At 54.2% G+C, this 23,779-nt stretch overlaps 2 protein-coding genes across 4 annotated transcripts; both read right to left on the bottom strand.

The window, feature by feature from the left end:
- Positions 1-565: 565 nt before the first annotated feature.
- On the bottom strand, positions 566-3,051 carry PGAM2 (phosphoglycerate mutase 2). The gene is made up of 3 exons (XM_039242967.1): positions 2,536-3,051; positions 2,244-2,424; positions 566-771 (listed from the first exon to the last, which is right to left on the bottom strand). Exons 1-3 carry the CDS (start codon positions 2,947-2,949, stop codon positions 605-607), a joined length of 762 nt encoding a protein of 253 aa, XP_039098898.1. The 5' UTR covers positions 2,950-3,051; the 3' UTR covers positions 566-604.
- An 8,425-nt stretch (positions 3,052-11,476) lies between these two features.
- On the bottom strand, positions 11,477-21,473 carry POLM (DNA polymerase mu). 3 transcript variants are annotated; one of them, XM_039243016.1, is made up of 11 exons: positions 21,035-21,473; positions 19,295-19,481; positions 18,638-18,736; positions 18,229-18,399; positions 17,113-17,184; positions 15,638-15,758; positions 12,558-12,690; positions 12,307-12,409; positions 11,992-12,219; positions 11,836-11,919; positions 11,477-11,718 (listed from the first exon to the last, which is right to left on the bottom strand). In XM_039243016.1, exons 1-11 carry the CDS (start codon positions 21,208-21,210, stop codon positions 11,632-11,634), a joined length of 1,461 nt encoding a protein of 486 aa, XP_039098947.1. In that variant the 5' UTR covers positions 21,211-21,473; the 3' UTR covers positions 11,477-11,631. The 3 variants fall into 3 exon arrangements, with proteins under 3 accessions (XP_039098947.1, XP_039098946.1, XP_039098948.1); XM_039243015.1 differs by having other exon boundaries at positions 11,836-12,219; XM_039243017.1 differs by lacking the exon at positions 17,113-17,184 and having other exon boundaries at positions 11,836-12,219.
- Between the last annotated feature and the right edge of the window lie 2,306 nt (positions 21,474-23,779).

The following is a 23,779-nucleotide window of genomic DNA, read 5'->3' as shown; positions in this document are numbered from 1 at the left end:
TGCTCAGGCGGGTGCTGGGTGGAATCAGCGTGGGGCACAGGCCGAGCTGAGGGGACCACTGGGCCCTCATCTGTCCCTCAGGCTGTTGCAGGCAGGCCTTACCACATCCCAGATTCTCCATCATGAAGACAAGGCCCATCCAGCTTTGGAGGCTCCATGAGTCAGGGTCACAGACTTCAAGACCAGCTGTGGGCTTGTCCTCAGACATGGGGATGCCTGGGAGGTGAGGCTTGGTCCCTGGGGCTGCAGGGACAGTAGAGGACACCCCGTCTGCGGGAAGGTGGCCATGAAGTGATGCTGTCTTGAATGCAGTCCCTGCTCATTGTAGAGACACCTGAGTGACTCCAGGCACCGAGATCGTAGAGCAAGGTCACCAAGTGGCTGTTCGGGTTTTAGGGTCGCCATGGGGCTTGTTAGAAGTTACCCGATAGCCCAGGTTGGGGACCAGCCTCCTGCCCCTGATTCCTGGGGCCCTTGCACCTAAATGGGGGTGGGTGGGGAGGGCTGTTGAACCCCCAGCTGAAGGCCTTGGGAGCCAGGCATCTGGAGCCACACTGGACTCAGGTGGTGGGAGGAAGTGCCTTTATTGCCAGAAGCCCACTCCTCACTTGGCCTTGCCCTGGGCAGCCACGGCTTCCATGGCCTTGCGCACGGTTTCCTCATCACCCAGGAAGCGCATGGGCTTGGTGGGCTTCAGTGCCTGGTCCAGCTCGTACACGATGGGGATCCCCGTGGGCAGGTTCAGCTCCATGATGGCCTGGTCTGACATGCCTGGACCGGGGGAACAGGGTCCTTAGTTCCTGCTGGCCTGTCTGCCAGGCAGCTGCCTGCTCTCACATTCAGCTGGCCCCATGACCTTTAAGGGCCACAGAGCTGGCTCAGCCAGGCGTCAGCCCTCACACCCCCAGCATTACTGCCACAAAAATGTGCTTGGGGAAGGTCAAGCCAGAAGTGAGAGATGGAGCACCCTGCAGAAGTAGCCAGGGTGAACAGGGACCTTGCACCCCCAGCTTGGAGCTGCTGTTGACCTGGGGCAGTGCCATTGGACTCCTCTGGCCAGATAGATGGATGTTCGGCTTCTAAATTGTAGACATCAGGAGCAGGGGTGCTCCTGACAAATGTGCTGGAGGGACTGTGAGAAAGGGCTCTGGTGGCCAAGGTGGAGGGAGGCTCTGCTGGGTATAAAGGGCACGGTTTCCCAGGGAAACCTGACCCTGCCTGCCTCCACAGCCCCTGGCCTGGAATAGCAGCTCGACCTTTGCTGTGCCTGACACCCCACCCCCTCAGCGTGACTTAAGGAAATGTTCTCCAGGCAGTGGGAGAAAGGCCTCCATGCTTCCCTCCCAGATGGGGCCCCTGGAAGGCGGACAAGATGGTCTTAACACTCAGTGTGAGGACCCAGCGTCCTGGGGAGGGTGGGCTGGGGCTAGCCAGTCCTCAGGGGCCTGTCTGTGCTCTGGCCAGCTGCCCATCGACCCCCAAAGCAGGAGGTTTGGAACCTCACACCTTGCCTGCCGTCTGTCCCTTTCACAATCCCCACAAGCTTGAAGGCCATTTGGATGTTTAGACTCCTGAGGGTCTGTGCAACTGTCTAAGGTATCAGAGGGGCCTCAGTGGAGAAGCATGCATGCAGTGGTGGGGGGACCCAGCTATAAGACCCCTGGCTAGCGCTGCTCCAAACCCTGCACCCTTCTTTGGACTGGTCTTACCTTTGCCTGGCATGGGTGTAAGCTGGGACCCTGCCCTGGGCCTCATGTCCAATGGCAAGCAGTACTGGGAGGAGCCCCATGAGCACCCCCCCAAAACCAGAGAGGGTGAGATCCAACAAGTGAAGTGACTTGACCAGGGTCACACAGTAAATGTGGAGTCAGATGGCCCTGCCTTTGCCCAGCTGGGTGTCCTTGGGCATGGCCTTCCTTCTCTTGCCCAGGCTTGTGTCCAGGAAGCCCCTGTGCAGGGCCTGGACCTTAGGTCAGTGGTGCCAGATGTCTTCACCCACAGTCTTTAGAAGGAAAGTCATTGTACACAAACAAGTGAGACATTTTACAAAGCTTTTTTTTTTTTTTTTTTCTTAAAGTGGCTTCTCAGTTCAATTCAGTTTGAAGTCCCCACCCTGGGGACTCCTGTCTGCACAGCTGCCTCCACCACACGGGTTACTTGGCTGACCTGAGAAGTTGGGGCCTGACTAATTCAAGGGCATGTACCCCCCCACCTCTGTGCACACCCCACGAGCTAGGCCTCACCTTCCAGGTGCTTGACGATGCCTCGCAGGCTGTTCCCATGGGCAGCGATGAGCACTCTCTTGCCAGCCTTGATCTGGGGAGCAATCTCCTCGTTCCAGAAAGGGAGGGCCCGGGCGATGGTGTCCTTCAGGCTCTCGCACGTGGGCAGCTCTCCAGGCTTCAGGCCTGCATACCGACGCTCCTGGGGGTGTCCACACTGCTGTTTTATCCCCAGAAAGCCAGACCCCTCACCCCAGCTGCCATCCCTGGGACCCCTGCCCTAGACCTGCCCCTGGTGCCCCAAGAAGCCCACCTTGCTGATGGAGCTGTAGTAGGGGTGCTTCTCATCCATGGGGGGTGGCGGGATGTCAAAGGAGCGCCTCCAGATCTTCACCTGCTCCTCCCCGTGTTTGGCGGCTGTCTCTGCCTTGTTGAGGCCTGTGAGGCCCCCATAATGCCTCTCGTTGAGGCGCCAGGTGCGCACCACAGGCAGCCACATCTGGTCTGTGCTGTCCAGGATGGTCCAGAGGGTGCGGATGGCTCTTTTCAGCACCGATGTGTAGCAGATGTCAAACTCTATCTTGGCGTCCCTGATGGCTTCGGCGCCCCGCTTGGCCTCCTGGGCCCCCTTCTCACTCAGCTCTGCATCGAACCAGCCACAAAAGCGGTTCTCCTGGTTCCAGGTGCTCTCACCGTGCCGAACCATCACAAGGCGGTGGGTGGACATGGTGGTGGTGTTGGCGACCGTGGCAGGCTCCAGACAGGGACAGCCGCCTCCCAGGTGCACCCAGTTTTATAACAGTCTGTCCCCAGCCCCCACCCTGGCCAACTGCCAGTCAGCATTCCAGGCCGGACAGGCGGCGGCAGGTGGCCAGTAGCAAAGCCTGGGGGGAGGGCAGGCACAGAACCGAACTTAAAATAGCCCCACCAGCCACTGTTGCCTGGGCTGGGTGGGGCTGCTGAGCAGGACCCGGCGTGCAGGGCACAAGTCAAGGGACCCAACAAACCTGAGCGGGGGAGGGCTGGCAGGAGTAGAGGGGGTCTCCAGAGGAGGACTCCTCTGTCCCAGGGGGGCTGACACTCAAATGGAGGCACAATCCTCTGGTCCTTGTTAACACAAGTGGGGACATGCCTGCATCTCAGTGAGGAAACTGGCCCATGTAAAGGGGAGCCAGGAGATGTGTGCATGCATGCACATGAATGTGTGCACACATGTGCATGCCTGCTGTGTTGCATGTACACACGTGCCCATATCTGGTGCTTGTTGCCTGTACACATGTGCATGTGTGTGAGCTGCCAGAAGTTCCTTCCCCTAGTGGCTCGACTGCTCACCCGGGTGTGAGGGCCACATACTGGCTTTTCTTAGGAGTACTGGACTTCCTCCCCACGTCCCGCTGCTCTGACAGGCCCTGCCCACAGAATGAGGCCTTGTGAGAGCCTGTGGCTGATGGCTGGACTGGGAGGAGCTGTGACATCATCTCCACAAGTCCCCAGACGGGAGGGGGTGGGGAGTAATGAAAGGTCAGGTTGCTGTGGGCAGAGCCAGGGAGCTGGTGGGAACCGAAGCCCTGAGGAGAGAGGTCCAGCCCTGCAGGGAGAGCAGCAGGCAGCAGTGTGGGCAACAGGTCAAGGCCAAGCGGGCAGAGCTATTTCCAAGATAACCTGGGGAGGTGGAAGGGCTGGGCCAGAAGAAAGAAGAGGGTGCCCTTGTTTCCTCTTGGGTCCTTTGGTCAAGCTCTGGTGCACGTCTGCCATCCCCTCTTCCCCCCCACCTGCCATCACCAAAGCTAGGCTCACCCCTCCCCACTGAAACCACCTCTAAGCAGAAAGAGAAATGCGAGTCATGCTCCCCAGGGATCCCAGGACCAGAGGCACTGGTTGCCGGGTTTATGCCCAGCTAAGCAAGAGCACCCAGAAGTGGGCTGAGGGTGGTGCCAGGGGCCTGCCCAATACGACTTCTGCATTCCAATTTTGGAAGACGGAGGCCTCAGGGGCAAGGGCTGCGCCCTCATGAGGGAGCCTGCCCCGGTGACCACACCCTCACCCAATCACACTTCTGAAAATGGAAAAGGGTGAGCAGGAGACTAGCAGTAGTAGGTCAGCTACTACACTGAGACTTGGCCCTGACATGCTTCCCTCCATCCCTGCCGTCCACTTCGGGGAGAGCCTCCCAGCTCTGGGCTCCTAACATGGAGGCTGCCCAACCCCACCTGCCATGGGCAGTCCCCCTCCCCCTCCTGACAGTGCCACACATAGGTTCTGCTGCTCCAGCTCTACCCCTGTTAAAGCCACATCTCCTATATATGGCCAACTTTTTGTCCCCTTAACCACTGACCAGGCCCCAGGCAGGAAGCTCAGGCTCCTGTCGGCGAGAAGGCCGGTACAAGCAGCTGTTCTAGTTCCTCCAGGCTTCTAGGGATGAGTGAAGGGGTGTAGGGAGATGGGAGGGGAAGTAAAGGGGTAGAGACAGCCCCTTACAGGTGCAGCAGGAGGCAAAGGACTCAGCCATGACTGAGTTCTGGGGGCCAGCGTTCCAGGCAGAGGGGCCAGAGAGGAGCAGGTTCCCACAGGAGAGCAGACAGGTGTGTGCCAGGGGGGCATGAGGGGCTGGACCCTGACACAGGTCACAGGGGAGTTTGAAGCATGGCCGTACTTTAAAGTCATTGCAGCTGTGAGAAGCTGTCTGGAGGCAGTGGTGGCAGCAGGGACCCTGTTGAAGGAAACAGCCTGGCCTGGGGTGCAGACGGGGTGCCCGCCGAGAGGCTGCAGGACTAGGGAGGCTTCTGCCTGGAGGAGCTAGGAGCAGAGGGTCCTGGCCTCTGTGCTGCAGACTATGACTCACTCCACAAGCATGTGCTGTGCAAGCTGGTCCATCCGCTGTGCCTGGGTGGCTCAAGCATTGGGGGTGCTGCAGGGGGCAAGTGTGGCCCTGCCCGAGGGGGCCTGCATCTCAGTGAGCGGACACTGGCGGCACCACGCCTGGCCTGGCCATTGGGTGGTGACGAGGCCACAGAGAAGGGAGCTAGGGGGCTGCTGTATTCACAGGGTGGTCCTGGAGAGGTGGAGGGAGCATCCTGGGTGCAGCTGTGAGTCCTAGACAGACGCAGAGAGCAGATGTCGGGGAGCAGGGAGAAGGAACAGCAGATGGATGATGCAAGGAGGTGGGAATCGAAGTTCCACGAAACAGCGGTGACTTCACCATTTTTATTTCCAGGATTGCCCAGCTCTACACCTGGCAGTGCACCCCAGTGTGCAGGGAAAGCACTCCAGAGAATCCCTCTGGTCTGAGGAGCAGAAATGAAGCCCCTGCAGGTCAGGGGTGGGGCTATCTCCCAACGTTCCCTTCCTCCCCACCCCAGATCCTGCGTAAGAACGTGCAGGTGGTATCGTGATGGCAGCGCAGGCTGCCCTCCAACCAGAGGCATGTGCCGCAGCTACTCAGCCCTGAGGCCTGGGTGCAGCCGCAGGCACTGTGCAGCAGGGTGGGGAAACTGAGGCCCCAGATTTCTGGCCAGAGGTCTTGGGAGGAAGGCCCCAGGGAGCTTTGAAGTGGCAGGGCAAGCATGGAGAGGAAGGAGATTAGGTGAGAGATCCAGTGTAGTTCTGGGCTGTCTGCCGTTGGCACCTGTGGGATCTGACTGCAGATGTGCACCACAGGCCCTATGCTGACCACTGTCTGCACAGACACAGGACCGACCTGACTAGTAACACTGCACACAGGGAATGGGCACAAGACAGCAGCAGAAGGCAAGTGATCTAACTCCTGCCCAGACAATACAATCAACGTTCTCCCTGGGATTTAAATAAGCCCAGACTCTCATCAGCACTGTTCCAAATATCTAGTGGCTGTCCAGTTTTCCCAACACCATTTGTTGCAGAGAAAGTCCTGCCCCATGGTATATTCTTGGTCCTTTGTCATAAACAAATTGACCATGATGTGTGGGTTTATCTCTGGGTTCTCTGTTCTGTTCCATTGGTCTATGTGTCTGTTTTTATGCCAATAATGGTTTTTTTTTTTTAATGTATTTATTTTGAGAGACAGACAGAGAGCGAGCGGGGGACGGGCAGAGAGAGAGGGAGACACAGAATCCGAAGCAGATTCTGGGCTCTGAGCTATCAGCACAGAGTCCGATGCGGGGGTCGAACCCATGAACTGTGAGATCATGACCTGAGCCGAAGTGGGACGCTTAACCGACTGAGCCACCCAGGTGCCCCAATAATAGCGTTTTTGATTACTTATGGAGTGTGATGCCTCCAGCTTTGTTCTTTTTTCTCAGGATTGCTTTGCTATTCATGGTCTTTTGTGATTCCATATACAATTTAGGACTATTTTTTCCATTTTGAGAGAAATGCCATTGGAATTTTGATAGGGGCTGCATTGAATCTGTAGATTGCCTATTTTATTTTTTTAATATTTTTATTTCTAGGAGAGAGAGAGAGAGACAGTGTGAGCAGGGGAGGGTCAGAGAGAGAGGGAGTCACAGACTGAAACAGGCTCCAGGCTCCGAGCTGGCAGTCAGCACAGAGCCTGACGCGGGGCCCGAACCCACGAACCACGAGATCATGACCTAAGCGGAAGTCGGACGCTTAACTAAGCCACCCAGGCGCCCCTAGATTGCCTATTTTAAAAATGTTTATTGGGACACCTGTGGGGCTCAGTCGGTTAAGCATCCAACTTTGGCTCAGGTTATGAACTTGCGATTCGTGGATTCGAGCCCTGTGTCACACTCTGTGCTGACAGCTCGGAGCCTGGAGCCTGCTTCTCATTCTGAGTCTCCCTCTCTCTCTGACCCTCCCCTGCTCACAATCTCTCTCAAAAATAAATTAACAAAAAATTTTTTTAATAGATTCGGTCTTATAGATTCGGTCTTAATATTGCTAGTTTGTTCATTGTTTCTGTTGATTTGCAATTCCTTTGTTCCTTCCTCTTTTGGTCTGTGATTTGATAATTTGCTGCAGTGTTATGCTTAGATTCATCTTTTCTGTATCCACTACAGACTTTGACTTTGTGGTTGCCATGAGGGTTACATAGTTTTAACAGTCTATTTTAGGTCCATAATAACTTTGAACACATACTAAAGTTCTACACTTTTATCCCCCACCCCTAACATTTTGGTTTTGATATCACAATTTACATCTCCTTACGTGCTGTATCCATTAACATACCTTTGTCTTTAATCTTTATTATAAGTGAATTATAGGTTGATAGGTGATTTGCTTATCACCATTACAATATCAGAGTATTCTGAACTTAACTAGGTATTAACATTTACCAGTAATAAATATACTTTCATATGCTTTCCTGTTACTAATTAACATCCTTTTGTTTCAGCTTGAAGTCCCTTTAGTATTTCTTGTAAAGTTGGTCTAATGGTGGTGCACTCATTCAGTTTTTCTGGAAAATTCTTGATCTCTGCTTCAATTCTGAAGGACGACTTTGCCAGGTATCGTATTCTTGACTGCCAGGTTTTTTTTTTTCTTTTTCTTTGTTTCAGCGCTTTGAAAATAGCATGACACCCTCTTATGGCCTAAAATGTTTCTACTGAGAAATCTGCTGATGGTCTTATGGGAGGTGGAGGTTCCCTTGTATGTAACAAGTTGCTTTTCTCTTACTGCTTTTAATATTCTCTCGTTGTCCTTAACTTTTGACAACTTAATTAAAGTGTGTCTTAATGTGGGTTTCTTTGAATTCATCTTATTGGGAACTCTATGGGTTTCCTGGACCAGGATAGCTAGTTCTTTCCCAGGTTAGGGAAGTTTTCAGCCATTATTTCTTCGAATAAGCTTTCTCTCTCTCCTCTTTCTGGGACCCCATAATGTACATTTTGGCCCACATGAATAGTGTCCTATAAGCCTCTTAAAGCTATCTTTTCACTTTTTTCTTTTGGCTCCTCTAACTGGGATGAATCCCATTGTACTGTCTTTAAGTCAGCTTTTTGTTTGTTTTTTTTAAGAGAGAGAGTGCGCACACAAGCTGGGGAGAGGGTCAGAGGAAGAGGGAAAATCCTAAGCAGTCTCCATGCTCAGTGCAGAGCCTGACATGGGGTTCAGTCCCATAACCCTGAACTGAAAACAAGAATCAGATGCTCAACTGACTGAACCACTCAGGTGCCCCCAAGTCAGCTTAAAAAATTTTTTTAAAATTGAAATTCTAGTTGATTAACATACAGTGCAATATTGGTTTCAGGAGGAGAATCCAGTGATTTATCCAAGTCAGCTTTATGTAATCTATTGCCGAACCCTGCGGGGAAGGGGGGGGGGGGCGGTGTCCCAGTGCTGTTACTGTATTCTTCAGCTCTGTGGTTTATGTTTGGTATTTTCTGATAGTTTTCATGTCTTTGCTGAAATTCTCATGTGTTCATGCATTATTCTCCTGAGCTCAGTGAGCATCTTTATGACCATTATTTTGAACTTTTTATCAGGTAAGTCACTAATCTCCGTATCATGAAGGGCTATTTCCAGAGTTTTGTTCTTTGGTTTGGAATATATTCCTCTGTTCCTTTTCCTTGACTCTGTTGGTTTCTGTGTATTAGATAAAACAGCCACGTCTCCAAGGCCTGATGGGGGGGTGAGAGGGGGTCTTGTGAAGGGGATGAACCTTATTGTTCAGCACAAGCCAAGCTCTTGGTGCTCTCAGACCGTCATGATTGCCCAAGCACCTTCTGTGCTCCTCGTGGTTCCAGTGCTTGACCGTGTGCCGAGGCCTGGCGGTATCCCCGAGGGAGGCTCAGCCACAGATGTGTGCTAAATCAGAAGTCTGACTCTCGGGCAGCAGCTTTCAAAGTAGACAAACAAGCCTCTTTCCTGGAAAGCCTGGGAGGTAGGTTGTGGTCTGCATACTCTGTGCTGGGCCCTGGAAGGACAGCTGGTAAAGAACGGTTTCTTTGAACAAGTCGGTGGGCCCTGCAAATGCAAACCCCAGTGGCCACCAGAACAGGTGATCAAGGGCCATGTCCTTTGGATGCACCAAATAATGTGCAGGAGCACCTTCCAGGGAGACACTGGTGACCCGTTTTAATGTGGGTATTCTCAGTTTTTCCAACAGGCAGGAATTGTTCAGCTAGTTTCTGGATTTCCTTTTAGAAGGAATTGCTTCTGTGTTGCAGTACGTGTGGTATATCCAGAGAAGGAAGTGAGTTCAGGAGCCTCCTATATCACTATTTTAGACCTGAACTTGAGGCCTGATCAGCTTGGGCCTGGTAAATGCCAAGGGTGTCAGAGTCAAGGGCCTAAAAGCTGTAAGGTGCTACATGTATCTGGAAGCAAACCTCAGTTCTGACTGCAGGGAAGGAGGTCTTAGCAATGATTTTGTTTGGATTCCAAATCAAAATGCAACAAAAGCAAAATTAAGCAAGGGGGACCACATCACACTGAAATGCTTCTGCACAGCAAAGGAAGTGACCAACAAAATGGAAGTGCAACCTATGAAATGGAAGGGAGTATTTGCAAATCCTGTATCTGATAAGGGGTTAATATAGAAGTTATATAAAGAACTCATACACTCAATTTCAGAAGCCAAACAATTTGATTTAAAAATGGACAGAAGAACTAAATAGACATTTTCCCAAAGAAGACATACAAATGGCCAACAGACACATGGAAAGATGCTCTACCTCACTAGTCATCATGGAAATGCAAATCAAAACCACAATGAGATACCACCTCATACTTATTAAAATAGCCATCATCGAAAAGACAAAAGGGTGCCCAGCTGGCTCAATCAGTAAAACATGTGACTCTTGATCTCAGGGTCATGAGTTCAAGCCCCACATTGGGTATAGAGCCTACTTAAAATGAAAATTAGGGGCACCTGGGTGGCTCACTTAGGCATCCGACTTTTAAGTGTCCGACTTTTTTTTTTTTTAATTTATTTATTTTACTTTGAGAGAGACAGACACAGCTCAAGTAGGAGAGGAGCAAAGAGAGGGAGAGAATCCCAAGCAGGCTCTGCACCATCAGCACAGAGCCCAATGTAAGGCTTGAACTCACAGACCATGAGATCATGATCTGAACTGAAACAGAGTTGGATGCTTAACCAACTGAGCCACCCAGGTACCCCTGTCTTGATTTCAGCTCGGGTCAGGATCCCTGGGTTGTGAGTTCGAGCTCCGGGTCAGGCTCTGTACTGACGGCGCAGAGGAAGGGAAGGCTGGGAACCATGCCCTGCTGCCCACAGGAGGAGGGTCCTTGTCCTGGCACCAGCCCAGCCTGTAAGAAACCACCACGCTGAACTCCGATTTCCTCCATTGGACTTTCATGCACATCAGCCCTTCCCAAGGTCCTCTTCCTGTTCCTGTCCTTTGGTTTTATCAGGTTGCTTATCCTAGATTGCTATTCTTCAGTCGTTCCCAAGTAAACCCGTTTTGCTGGTGCAATAACTGGCTGTTTTATTTCCAAGGCTGGCATGGTGGAGGGGAATGGGTCTACCACAGGGACACCAAAAGAATCAATTTTCCTGCATGTTACTTTACAAAAATAGTTGTTAATGCAGCGAGTGGTCAGGGGAGTCCTTACCTGACAGAGACCTGAATCGGGAGAGGACTTCTAGTTGACAGCCCAGTGGCAAAGGTACTGAGGCCAGAGCAGACCAGGGGATTTGAGGAACAGAGGACACTGCGTGGCCAGGGTCCCTCTGGGAAAGGCTGTGACCTGCCCCGGCCTCACGGGTGTCTGGGGCAGGTCATGTGGGCACCGGGGCAGGAAGGCACCTAGCTCAGAGCAGTGGGAGAGCAGCAGACGAGGCCAGTGGTCAGGGCGAGGCCAGGACTCTGGGAGCCACTGTAAGGTTCTGGAATCACTGAACAGGAGTGTGGGCTGAGAGCAAGGAGGGATGCTATGTGATCTGCTGACAAAGGCCTTCTGAGAACAGACCTTAGAAGAGCAGAGGCAGGAAGCCTGGCTGAGAGGTGGTGGGAATTCTGGGCACTGGAAATTCTCCCCCTGCCCCCAGCCCCTGCCTCTGGGCCTGTCCTCCGCAGCTGCTGGTCACAGAGTAGGTGGACTCCCAGTAGGAAGAGCTCCAGACTACCACCCCCCAGGTCTGAGGCCTAGGGTACCGAGCAAAACACTTGCCATCTGCCACCTCAGGCTCTACAGCAAGCCCACAGGGAAGGCACCTTCAGGTCCTCGCTGACCCAGGGTCACACAGCCATGGTCCCCCTTGCCCCCGACCAACACCCAGCAGGACGGGCCTCTGCACAGAACCGGGCACCACACCCCCTCAGGGCCCCCCACAGCAGCGTAAGAAAACAGAACTTGGTTTGTTATGTGTGCTCATTTCATTCTATCTAGGCCTGGGTGTGGGGTTAGGACCTGGGGCCACAGTGCATCTTTGCCCTGGAGACTTTCGGTGGCCAAGGACATCTACAGGGCCTGCCTCCCCAGAGAGCGGACAGGGCCAGTGGCTGGGTCAGGCATTCCTCTGCTCTGGGGGAAGGTACTCCAGGCCCAGGTGTCTGAAGATGTCTTCCTCCGAAGCTGCATGGAAATGTTTCTTCTGCAACAGGAGCATGAGTGTTAGTGCCAGGGGGCAGGTGGGGACTCATGCTGGGATGTCTCCAGGGCCCTGTGGACTCCAGGCTGCAGGCCAGAGGGCAGGGGGGAAGCAACACACCTGCTGGGGGTCAAACAGCCCATGGCTGTTCAGCCACAGCCCTCTCTCCTTCCGGCTGAAGCGGCGCAGCTCCCGCTGGAAATGCTGCGGAAAGCAAGGCTGTATTGGGGCCACTGACCAGAGGCCCTGGCCCGGCCCCAGCAGCATGCCCTTTACCTTCGAGCCGGTCCAGCCCAGCAGGGCGTAGGGGAACTGGCTGACAGGGACCACCACCAGGTCCACCCGCACGGCCCTCTGGGTGCCCCCCACAGCAGCCCCTGGGGGTGGAGGCAGGCAGAAGACACAGAAGGTCATCTCAAAGCTGTCCATGGCGTGGTTGTGCCGGGACGGGCAGGTGGCATCTGCACAGTGGCCGTGGTGATGCTGGTGGTACAGGACAAGGCCCTGGGGGAGGAGCAGGCATGGTGGGGGTCTGCAGTGCCTGTCAGGGCCCAGCAGTGCTCCCGGGACAGGCAGCAGGTTGCTCCTCACCTGACTCTCCAGTCTGTGCATCACTCTGGGCAGCAGCCCTGCCTCCCGGCCCTCCTGGGGGTGGGTGATGAGGAAGTCCACATCGTGGCCCTGCAACTTGCCCCTGAGGGGGCCCACTCTGAGGCCAGGGCTGACACAGGACGTGCCCTCCACGTTCTCCCTGGTCCCACTAGTGTGGGAAGGCCCTCCTCTGTGGTCCCCCTCAGCTGTCTTCCCTGGGGCAAGGTGGGGGGCAGGTCAGATCCCCTTACCTCCGGAAGCCGCCGACTAGCGTGATGGTGGCCCCAGGAAGGATGTGCCCCACGGCTGCCTCCACCACCTGCTGCAGAGCCTCCACCTCGGGCCACTGGACTGGGGCACTCAGGTCCTGATAGTGCCGGAGTCCTGTGGACAGCACAGCTCTCCTGACCTTCCCAGCCCCACCATCTTGCTCTCTCCACTGTCCATTTCTCCCTTTTAAATCGTAAACTTTTATTCAGAGGGAACTGCAGATTCGCATGTAGTTGGAAGAAATGGCAGAAGCCCCCTGCCCAGTTCTCCCCAACAGCAGCATCTTGCAGAACCACTCAGTCCTATCAGGAAGCTGATGTAGGTACATTCACGACACAGTCTACTCCATCCATAAGATGGCCCAGAAACCGATAAAGACGTGAAGAAGGTGGCTCTGCCACTCAGGAAGCCCTCACCATATGTAGCCCCATCTTCTCCCCTGTGGGAGGATCACCGTACCTCCCACACAATGAGAAGAGGTCTAAGTGGGAGAGTAACAGCACGTGGCCACATGGGCTCTCTGTAAGTGCTGGCAGTTTTGTCTCCGGTGTCATGGGGAGAGGGGACTGGGTGCAGCCAGTGATGGTATCACTTAATGTTCCACTGGGCACATGACTCCGTGGGTCTCATCTCCTGTGGACCAACCAGGCAACCCTCCCACAACCCCCAGATGGCTTCCCCTCCCCCAGTCCAAGGGAAGATGTTCAAAGAAGCCGTGGGTGCTGGGCTGCGGAACAACTTGAATGGGGCCCCCACCCTGGGCCCCACGGAGAGGACAGAGGCTCTGATTAACACCTGCTCCCCACTGGCCTCACAGAGAGGAGCTCATAGAGCCCCATGCTTCGCAGAGAATGTCACTCATTCTCAGAGTGTTAAGTCTCAGAGAAGTTAAGTCTCAGGGCCATGGTCACCTACCTCATAAACGGCAGAGACAGGAGTCAACCCAAGCCTACACACTCTCAAGTTCATGTTCATTCTACCACATGGTACCACCTCCCATGAGCAGGCCCATACTGAGCCTCTCCTGCCACACAGGTCCCCATGCCATCACCTAGTGGGCCAGGGCACCAGCCCCATGCTGGCAAGGTGTGCACAGGGCACAGGCTGTTCAGACACACCCTTCCTTTCTTAGAATCAGAAGGGGCCTGCAGTCCCCATCAAGTAGCACTAGCATTTTTCTCAGAGCTAGAACAAACAATTCTAAAATTTGTATGCAACCAGAAAAGGCCCCAAATAGCCAAAGTAATGTTGAAAAAGAAAACCAAAGCTGGAAGCATCATAATCCTGGACTTCGAGCTATATTACAAAGCTGTAATCATCAAGACGGTATGGTACTGGCACAAAAACAGACACTCAGATCAATGGAGAACCCAGAAATGGACCCACACTCTATGAAGCAGGAAAGAATATCCAATGGGAAAAAACAGTCTCTTCAGCAAAGGTGTTGGGAAGACTGGACAGTACATGCAGAAGAATGAACCTGGACTACTTTCTTACACCATACATAAAAATAAATTCAAAACGGATGAAAGACCTAAATGTGAGAAAAGAAACCATTAAAATCCTACAGGAGAAAACAGGCAGCAACCTCCTTGTCCTCAGCCACAGCAACTTCTTACTCAAAACATCTCCAAAGGCAAGGGGAATAAAAGCAAAAATGAACTATGGGGACCTCATCAAGATAAAAAGCTTCTGCACGGCGAAGGAAACAGTCAGCAAAACTAAAAGGCAACCAACACAATGGGAGAAGATATTTGCAAATGACATATAAGATGAAGGTTAGGATCCAAAATCTATAGAGAATTTATTAAATTCTACCCCAAAAAACAATTAATCCAGTGAAGAAATGGGCAAAAGACATGAATAGACACTTTTCCAAAGAAGACATCCAGATGGCTAACTGATACATGAAAAGATGCTCAACATCACTCATCATCAGGGAAACACAAATCAAAACCACACTGAGATACCACCTCACACTGGTCAGAAAGGCTAAAATGAACAACTCAGGAAACAACAGATGCTGGCGAGGATGCAGAGAAAGGGAGACACTTTTGCACTGCTGGTGGGAATGCAAACTAGTGCAGCCAACTCTGGAAAACAGCATGAAGGTTCCTCAAATAATTAAAAATAGAACTACCCTATGACCCAGCAATTGTACTACTAGGAATTTATCCAAAGAATACAAAAATGCTGATTCGAAGGGCCACATGCACCCCAATGTTTATAGCAGTGCTATCTACAATAGCCGAAGCATGGAAAGAACCCAAATGTCCATTGAATCCACGGATGAATGGATAAAGAAGATGTGGGGTATATATGTAAACACACACACACACACACACACACATACATACAATGGAGTATTACTCAGTCATCAAAAAGAATGAAACCTTACCATTTGCAACAACATGGATGGAACTAGAGTGTATGATGCTAAGCAAAATAAGTCAGAGAAAGACAAATATCATGATTTCACTCTTATGTGAAATTTAAGAAACACAACAGATGAACATAGGAGAAGGGAAGCAAAATAAGATAAAAACAGAGAGACAGACAAACCATAAGAGACTCTTAAAATACAGAGAACAAACAGGATTGCTGGAGGGGAGGTGGGGGGGATGGACTAGAAGAGTTATGGGCATTAAGGAGGGCACTTGTGGGGAAGAGCACTGGGTGTCACATGTAAGTGATGAATCACTCAATTCTATTCCTGAAATCATGATTACACTATAGGTGAACTAACTCATATTTAAATTAAAAAAAAAAAAAAAAGGAGAAGTAGTAAGGGGCCTGGTCCAGGTCTGAGTCCCACTAGGAAGCCTAAACGTCATAGCAGCTACTGTGGCCATCACTGTTTGCTGCAAAAGGGCCACAGTGGATCCAGACTCCACTGGGTGGAGACCTAGGAAGCCTACCAGAGATGCCTGCCTGCCACCAAGGCCCTTCGCACTGACCCCACTCTTGGCCATCAACACAGCCATCCGCACATGCCCTGTGTCTGTGCTGAGGGCTCCATGGTGTGGGAGCCCAGAGCCCTGTCCTTTCTCAGATGGCTCACCTGCTTTCTGCTGCTGGGTCAGCCTCTGGGACTGCTCTTGGAGGCTGTTGAGGGTCCGCAGCCCTTCCCGGTACCACCGGTCAGCAGTCTTTACCCCGACCCCGAAGATCCCGGTGAAAAGCTGTTTGGGGCATGAGCACAGTGTGGTCAGGAGCAGAGCCCTTCCAGAAGATGCAGACGGCAACAGAGGTCTGTGAAGGGGGTGTTGTCTCAGGCCAGCACCTCACTAGTGACCTCACTAAGCCCACTGCAGCCTACCAGGTGCCATCCCTGCTCACAGTTCTTAAGTGTGAGCAAGCTGCCCAAGGCCACACAGCGAGAGCATAGGCAGGATCCAATCCCCGAGCCCAGCTACGCAGCCCAGCCTCACGGCGTACGGCAGGGAGAGACCCCATGGGCACCTCCCTGGGAGGGCCTTGGTCTCCCCAGAGCCCACAGCTCCAGCCTGTGACTCCGCATCACACGATAGACTGCTCACGGCCTCTCGTCCGCTGCCCACCTCGGCACTCCTGTCTAAGAGCAGCCAGAGCTTCATGCCCCCGGTTCCTGCTCCTCAGCAAACGCCGAAAACAACAGGCAGTTAACAACCAGAGGGTGGTCGTAGCAGGAGCTGGAAGAAACACAAGCCTGGGCCTGGACTCCACCCCCGGAAGATACACTGGATACACCACGGGAGCCAACCTCCCGCTGGGGACTGCCTGCCACACACACAGGGCTCCCATGTAGGGTGGGCCCGGACCCCAGCCCCAGCAAGTCACCTCTTTCCTCCCCGACCACAACTTGTTGGTCAGAGATGGGCACCTGCCCTATGCCGACCAATCCCCTCCCCAGGGATTTCTGGAACCAAAACAGAAGGTCTGGTCTGGGCAGCGGTGGAGGCTGTAACCCAAGGAAAGGGAACCTTCTGTGGCCAGGTCTCCCCTGGCAGAGCGGCCAGTGTGCCAAATGGCAGAAGTACCTGGAGGCACGTCCCTCTCTGAAGCCCCTGCTGCCCCTCACAACATTCTGGGCCACCTCCCAGAGCACCATGACGCACTTGCCCAACAAGTTGCTGATGCGACAGGTGTCAGCAGGTCAGGTGGGAACAGCGGAAGATGCACTGTGGACATGAGGGGCCCGTGCAAGAGTGAGTGGCCCCAGGACACCCAGGAGGTGCTTATGTTTTGTCCAGTTAGCTCTGGTTAGGGTGCCAGAGCATACAACATGTGTGAGAACACCCCACAGATGGTCTAGTCGGAGCACATGGTGCTGAGTGATCCAGAAAATTTCCTGTGCTAAAAACAAGCTTCTGTGGGCCCCTCTCTGCTTGGCTGCCTTGTGCACATCAGGTGTCAGCTTAGCTGCCACTTCCTCAAGGAGACCTTCTCTGACCCCTGGGTGCCCCTACTGGCCTCCCTTCCGCGTCTGGAGCTGTGCTGTCACCTGGGGGAGGGCCATGGTCTCCGTGTCCCCACCGGGGTCTGCCCCACGTGTACCTTCATGGTCTGGTACCTCTCTGAGCACCGGATTCTCTCTACCTCCTCACATACTCCTCGAGCCAGCACTTCCTGGGGGACAAAGCAGAGCTGTCAGCTTGACCAGAGACAAGAGCTGGAGCCCAGGGAGCAGGCGGAACCCCAGCACTTGGCAGGGCAGTTTCATCTAGCCAGGACCTGGGGGACCCGGAAAGAGAGACTGTGCCCAGGGAGCCACCAAATCTCCCGGCCTCAAAAACCCTCGGGCCAGAGATGGGCCAGCTGTCTACTGAGTAACAAGTCCCAGGACAGGGAAACCATTACTTTTCTCTTTCTTTCTTTTTAAAGTTTATTTACTTATTTTGAGGGAGAGTGCGAGTAGGGGAGGGGCAGAGAAATAGGGAGAGGATCCCAAAACGCTCTGTATTGTCCACCGGGCTCGAACTCACAAACTGTGAGATCATAACCTGAGCTGAAACCAAGAGTCGGATGCTCAACTGACTGGGTCACCCAGGCATCCCAACCACTGCTTTTCAAAACACAGGCGATGTATTCAATGAGACTGCCTTTAAAAGCTTAACTGAATTCAAAAGTCTCCTTTTGTCACAATATATTCTCTCAGTGGTAAGCGCATGAAAAGACATTTTAACATTTTGGGTCCTGAAACACTTTTATTTTTTAAAAAATTTTAATGTTTATTTATATTTTGAGTGAGAGACAATGTGTGAGTGAATGAGGGGCAGAGAGAGAGGGAGACACAGAATCCAAAGCAGACTCCAGGCTCTTAGCTGTTAGCACAGAGCCCAAAGCGGGGTTCGAACCCACAAACAGTGAGATCATGACCTGAGCCAAAGTCAGACACCTAACCGACTGAGCCACCCAGGCGTCCCAAATACTTTGGTTTTAAAAAGAGGCACTCCTGGTCATGGATTCTCTACCATCCTGGGCAGCCGGACCAATGCCAACAATGGCAGCTACCAGCCCCATCTGGTCCCTTTCAGCCACACCGTGTGGCCCCAAGTTACAGATGAGGAATCTGAGCACAGAGGGTGGCCTGCCTTGGCCTTGCTGCACTGCTGTCTCTCCTCACCCACTTGCATTCATGACCCCACCCTGCTAAGTGTGGTGAGCACCTACCTGGACGACCCTGTAGGAATGTTCTCCAAAGTGGGGCAGCCCCTGCAGCTGGTTCGGGGCTGTGACCTGGCTCGGAAGGGCTTTGAGCACTGAGGCCGCTCTGCGGAAGGAGAGGAAGCGGCCCTCACTGCCTTCAAAGCCGGCAGCTTCCGCCAGCATCTCCAGAGGCTCCTGCAAGGTGGGGCCCTGGGTGAGGAGTGGGGAGGGATGGAGAGGGGAGGAGAGGGGAGGGGTGGGGAGGGGAGGAGAGGGGAGGGGTGGGGAGGGGAGGAGAAGGGTGGCCACCCCCACGCCCACCCCCCCACTCATCCCTTCCACCACCTGTCCCCAGGCTGGGACAGGGCAGAGGGGAAGTGCTCAGGTGAATGGGCCTGGCCCCATCCCGGGGAAGCTGGGAGCCCAGGCTCACCGTGAGGTTGGGGTTGTGGTGTGTGAGGGGTGTGGGGCACTGGCAGGCGTACTGTGGCATCCACACCAGGCCTGGCACCTCTTTCCCAGGCATGGCCACCTGCGGATGGGCAATACAGAGGCTGGCTGGAGGCTGCAGAGCTGGCAGGGCCAGGTGGCCCAGGACAGAAGGTGCAGAGCAGGCCGCAGAGGGCTCCTCAGGCCAGCGCCGCAGCGGAGGACGGAGGATGGTTCCCGTCACTGAGCATGCTGCCATGCTCTGCTTCCCCAGCCCTCTCTGTTGCGTGGGCTCGGAGCGCTGGTCACCCCACCTCACAGAGACGCGAGACTCAAATATGGGAAGCCTGGCTCTGAGCCCACCCCTGCACCCCCAGCTCTGCTCACCCAGGAAGCACCGAGGCGGACAGAGGCCACAGACCCACAGCACCTGTGGGCAGCCTCCTGCTGTCTCACTACTTGAGCAAGAAAGGCCTGAATGTGCTAACAACAGGTGGACCTCAAGAGCTTACACCAGGTGAGAGCAGAAGCCAGGACGGCCTCTGGGTCCCCCGTGGCCTGCGCTGAGCCCTCCTGCCCACCTCCTCTGATGGCAGCAAGGCGCTGACACATCACCTGACTGGCCAGAGGGGCCTGTGCTTGGCACCTCCCCCCAGCTCACCTCCAGGCGGTGCCGGGGCTCCACAGCCACGGGCTCCCCAGCTGCCATGCTGTCCGTAAACCAGCTTATGTCCAGCATCGCTGGGCTGGTGTGGCCAGGGATAGAGCCTGCTGCCACCCTGAGCTCCTGCCAGCAGCTGGCCTCCTCCGCTGAGGTCTTTTCCATCACCACATGTGTCACCTCGGGGCTGGGCAGAGAGAGGGGAGAGGGGTGACACCCAGAGGTCCTTCCTGCTTCACTCCACACCTCCTGGCCTTTGCTCCCAGGCCCCTCTGCCTGGTGTGCACCCACTCCTCAAATGTCATGTCCTTAGAAAGCCTCTTCCATCATGTGAACCCCTCTGGTGCCCCAGGACCCGCAGAGCCGTGCCTCTCTGCTCCAGTTGTGATCGCAAGCCCAGCCCAGGGTCATGCTCACTTGTCTGTCTTCCTCTCCTCTGACCCCTAAGAAAGTTCTTCCCTAGCGGGCAGGACCAGTGGGTCTCCATCTAAGTGCTGGACCCAGACTGCTTGGGTTGGAACCCCAGTTCTGCCATATACTTGCTTCATGCTCCTGGGCACATCCCTTCTCTGTACCCTGACTTCCTCCTCTTTAAAGAAGATAACTTATCTACCTACCGTGTAGGGTTGTTACAAAGATAAGAGGAGCTAGTAAGCAAAAGGTCTTAGTGTACACCCAGCACACTAAACACCCCTCCTGAGTGGGTCTAACCACTGGGAATGGTTAATTCACTTGAAAAAAAAAAAAAAGCTGCAGGGGGCCTGGCTTTTTCTACTTCAAACCTATGGGAAACCCAGTTCTTTAACCTCAGCATGGCCTTTGGAGCCTGTAATTATTGCCCCTCTTGGACCTCCCTCAAGTCACTTTCTCAGCCCCAAGGAGAGACATCACTTTGGCTAATGGGGCGAGATGAACTCACCTAGGGCAGAAGGCTATTAGCCAGTGATACCCTTACCCCACACTCCTATGGCTCTTTACAAGGTCTCCGAGAGACCTTCTTCTCCTTGTCCTTCAGAACACTCCTGACCCCAACTACAGCACCTTTTCATAGAAGAGGATATTGAGAGAAATGCCACATGAGGACGAAGTTCCAGGGTTAACTTGGAATCCAAAAACCTCAGGTGCCCCTTCTCCCTGGGGGTCTGCTGCCAGGTGAGTCGTTTTAGACCTCAATATCCTCAGCTGTAAAGAAACACCTTTTGTGTGGGGCGCCTGGGTGGCTCAGTCGATAAGCGTCTTACTTCGGCTCAGGTCATGATCTAACAGTTCTGTGGGTTTGATCCCTGCGTCGGGCTCTGTGTTGACAGCCGGCTCAGAGCCTGGAGCCTTTCTGATTCTATGTCTCCCTCTCTCTCTGACCTTCCCCTGCTCACGCTGTCTCTCTCTCTCTCTCAGAAATAAAAAAAATTTTTAAAGCACCTTTTGTGAAAGTGGCTGGTCATGCAAAGTTCTGAACACTGACATTTTGTGCTTAGGCCCTCACACCACGCAGCAGGGTCCTCTGGGCGCGACAGCAAGGCAATACATACACAAGCGACACTGCACTGTAAGCGCCACACCCGGCCGGCGCGGCGCGGCGCTCCTCCTGCAAGCGACGCCTCCCACGAAGGCCCCCCGGGCAGGTGTCCCCGAAGGCGCCCCAGGCAGAAGCCTCGGGCAGGTGACCCCCGCAAGGCGTCCCGGGCAGGAGCCCTCCGCAGAGTTGTCCCCCGGGCCACAAGCTCATCCACTACCGCGTACCTGTAGGCGTCCAGGACCCGGAAGCCCTTGGAGAGGGCCAGGCGCGTGAGGAAGGCCCGGCGGCTGCGGCCCATGCGCGGCTCAGCCAGGTAGATGGCAACGCCAGGGAAGCGCGCCCCCGAGGAGGCAGGACAGCCGGGGGACCCGACCGGCGCTCGCCGCCGCTTCGGGAGCATCCTGGCTGTGGCCGCCGGCGGGCGCCGGAAAGAAGGCACGAGAAGATCGGAAGGTGGCGGAGGCCGGGTGAAAGGAGAAGCGGCACCTGGCAGTCTTCTGTGGCCGGACCCGCCCCAGCCAACTTATACAGCCCGGAGCATTGTGGAAGCAGGGGGCCCGCAACGTGCTGGGTGCGTGCGAGGCCCCTCCTCCATGCAAATAGCACAAGAGGACACGCCTTTTATTTAAACGACTCGAGACGTTCTTGGTGCGGCCCAGGGACTACCCGGAAGTGCGCCGACGTTGGGGCGGGGCCGAGGAGCGCGGAGGAGCCAAGCTAGGGCGGTGGGGTCGGGAAGAGGGAGGGCCAGGGCCGGGCCTGGATGGGGCAGGTCCAGGGAGTATCGAGGGGCGTGTCCAGGTATGTGGGGGCGGGGCTTGAACGAGCGAAAGCGGGGCTTGTGGGCGGAGCCAGGGAATGTGGAGGCGGATGGGGGGCGGGGTCGGCTGGGCTCTGCCTGGTGGGGCGGAGCCGGCGACCGCAGTGGGCAGGGCCAGGCGGGGTCCCTGGCATCTAGCCACTTAGCGACGCGGAGCCGGGTGGAAGGTGCCAGTGGAGGGGCTTCAAATCCGGGAAGGTTTTCCCATCCAGTGGAGTTGGTACGACTGACCGGCCATTTGGAAAAATAGAAGTTGGCTCCTTCCGTCCTTAACACCGAAATGCAATGCAGATGGATCAAATATCCAAATCTAAAAAAGAATCCAAGAAAACGTCTGGAAAAGCCTGCGAATGTTTTCAGTCTATCACAATAAACCTGGAGACTCGAAGGGAAAAGAGCGATAAACTTGACCACATTCACATTTTAAATGTGTTAAAAATTATAATCAAAAGGCAAAACCTTGGTGAAGTGTTTGTGATGTCTTTTGAAATTGTCTAATTCCTGTAATTGTGAAACTGTCCACAGATAAATAAGAAAAAGATAGTGATCTAATGGAAAACTCGGCAGGAACACCGAATTCCAGGAGGAATTCCACAGAAGAAACACTACTTGGCAAACTTCCACCAGATTGCCTGACCTGTGCACTTGTCAGGTGTGAGGGAACTGGCAGTTTGTAGGAAGGATTTCTTGGAAGCCAATTTGGCAACCATATCCAACAAAATGAAAACAAAAATCGCACTCAGTGATGCCTTTTCCAACATAGGGATTGTTTTGATTGTCTAGATCAGGCTGGGAGAGCTGACACCCTGACAGTATGGAGTTGCTCCTCTCTTATTTTCAGGTGCCATATGTTAGAATCTCTTTGTTGCAGTAGGTTTAGCCCACGCTCAGACTAACAGGTGGGACAGGCCAGGTGTAACCCTGTTCCCACCACTCTCCTTGATCTCCTCTCTCTGGGGGTCACCTGACAAGGGCAGTAGGCACAGGGCTGAGAGAGGCCTCTTCTGCCTCCACTTGCCCTCCTGGGCCACAGGACCTTCACTCCTCAGCCAGGAGGCCTGCGCTTTGGCCCCTCTCTCATTTCCCTCTGTCCGTTTCTCTGGCCAGCAGGAAAGGAGGAGCTCCCAGGGCCTGTGTAAGGGGTCAGAACCTCATCCCCATGTGCAGGTCCTGCTTCTCCTCTGGGAGCAGCCATTTCTCTTCCGAAACAGTTTCCTTTCCTCTTGTGTCCTGTGTCTCTAACTCTTAATGACCCATCATACCTAAATGGTTAAAACACGGGGCAACTTGGAAAACGGAGGAGCATGAGGCTTTCCACACCCGGGGAGGATCAGGTGTGGGGGGGGAACCCTCTGTGCCCACTGAGTGGAGGCCTGGGCACGAGTGGGTGAGGCCACAGCACTGTGGGTTGGGGTGCTCCTTTCCGCCATACCCTGGACCATCAGGTCACCATCTGGGCCACTGGGAAATGGAAGCTTCAGCCCTCTACTTCCAATAAGCGTGCCTTAGAGTTCCCAGGCCCCTAAGTCCCCAGCCTCAGGGACTTCCCCCATACCGAGACCATCCTTCAAAAAGTCAGGCTGCACAGATGGCCTCTTGCCTGGGCCCCTGAGGCTGCCCTGGGGGGTGGTGCCCCTGCCTGCTCTGCACTGTGGCTGTCTCACACTGTGGTGTGGATTAGTTTTGCCCAGATATGTGAACTTGCATTTTTCCAAGATGAATCTCATCCAGCTATTTCCTGTTTCCACCTCCAGCTCATAGAGGTCCCTGGGAGGATCTTCCCAACCTCCCTGTGGACCTTTTCAAAAGTTTGCTTCCATGCTATTTGCACCTGTCTTTGGCTTGTGTGGCTAGGACTCTGCTCTGGCTCGGGGGCCACCCCTCCTTCAGGTTCCTGTGTTTTGGGGGCTGCCTGCCAGCAGCATTCCAGAGAGCACGTGGTCAGCCTGCTAGCGCTAGCCTGGGGCCTTCCTCTGCTCCCTGTACATCACTGTGGGTTTGGGGTATCTGGTATGGCAGTCAGCCCAGGCTGATGTAACTAAATACCACACCGGAGGCTTGAATAATACCAACTTACCCTCACAGTCTGGAGGCCCGAAGTCCAAGGTCAAAGTGCAGGCAGGTAGACTTCCTCCTGAGGCATCCTCTC

The sequence above is a fragment of the Hyaena hyaena genome, unplaced genomic scaffold (assembly GCF_003009895.1).
Source record: "Hyaena hyaena isolate Hyena2069 unplaced genomic scaffold, ASM300989v1 scaffold_218, whole genome shotgun sequence".
NCBI lineage: Eukaryota > Metazoa > Chordata > Mammalia > Carnivora > Hyaenidae > Hyaena > Hyaena hyaena.
This window is presented reverse-complemented; position numbering and strand designations above follow the sequence as displayed.

Excerpts from the sequence above, each read along its gene's own strand:
- PGAM2 (XM_039242967.1), bottom strand. The coding sequence starts at position 2,949 with ATGTCCACCCACCGCCTTGTGATGGTTCGGCACGGTGAGAGCACCTGG. Across the intron at positions 2,425-2,535 it reads ACTACAGCTCCATCAGCAAG|GAGCGTCGGTATGCAGGCCT; the intron begins GTGGGCTTCTTG and ends GGACACCCCCAG. Across the intron at positions 772-2,243 it reads CATCGTCAAGCACCTGGAAG|GCATGTCAGACCAGGCCATC; the intron begins GTGAGGCCTAGC and ends CCCCCGGTCCAG.
- POLM (XM_039243015.1), bottom strand. The coding sequence starts at position 21,210 with ATGCTCCCGAAGCGGCGGCGAGCGCCGGTCGGGTCCCCCGGCTGTCCT. Across the intron at positions 18,737-19,294 it reads AGCCCCGGCACCGCCTGGAG|GTGGCCATGCCTGGGAAAGA; the intron begins GTGAGCTGGGGG and ends GCCCATCCGCAG. Across the intron at positions 18,400-18,637 it reads ACCACAACCCCAACCTCACG|GAGCCTCTGGAGATGCTGGC; the intron begins GTGAGCCTGGGC and ends CCCACCTTGCAG.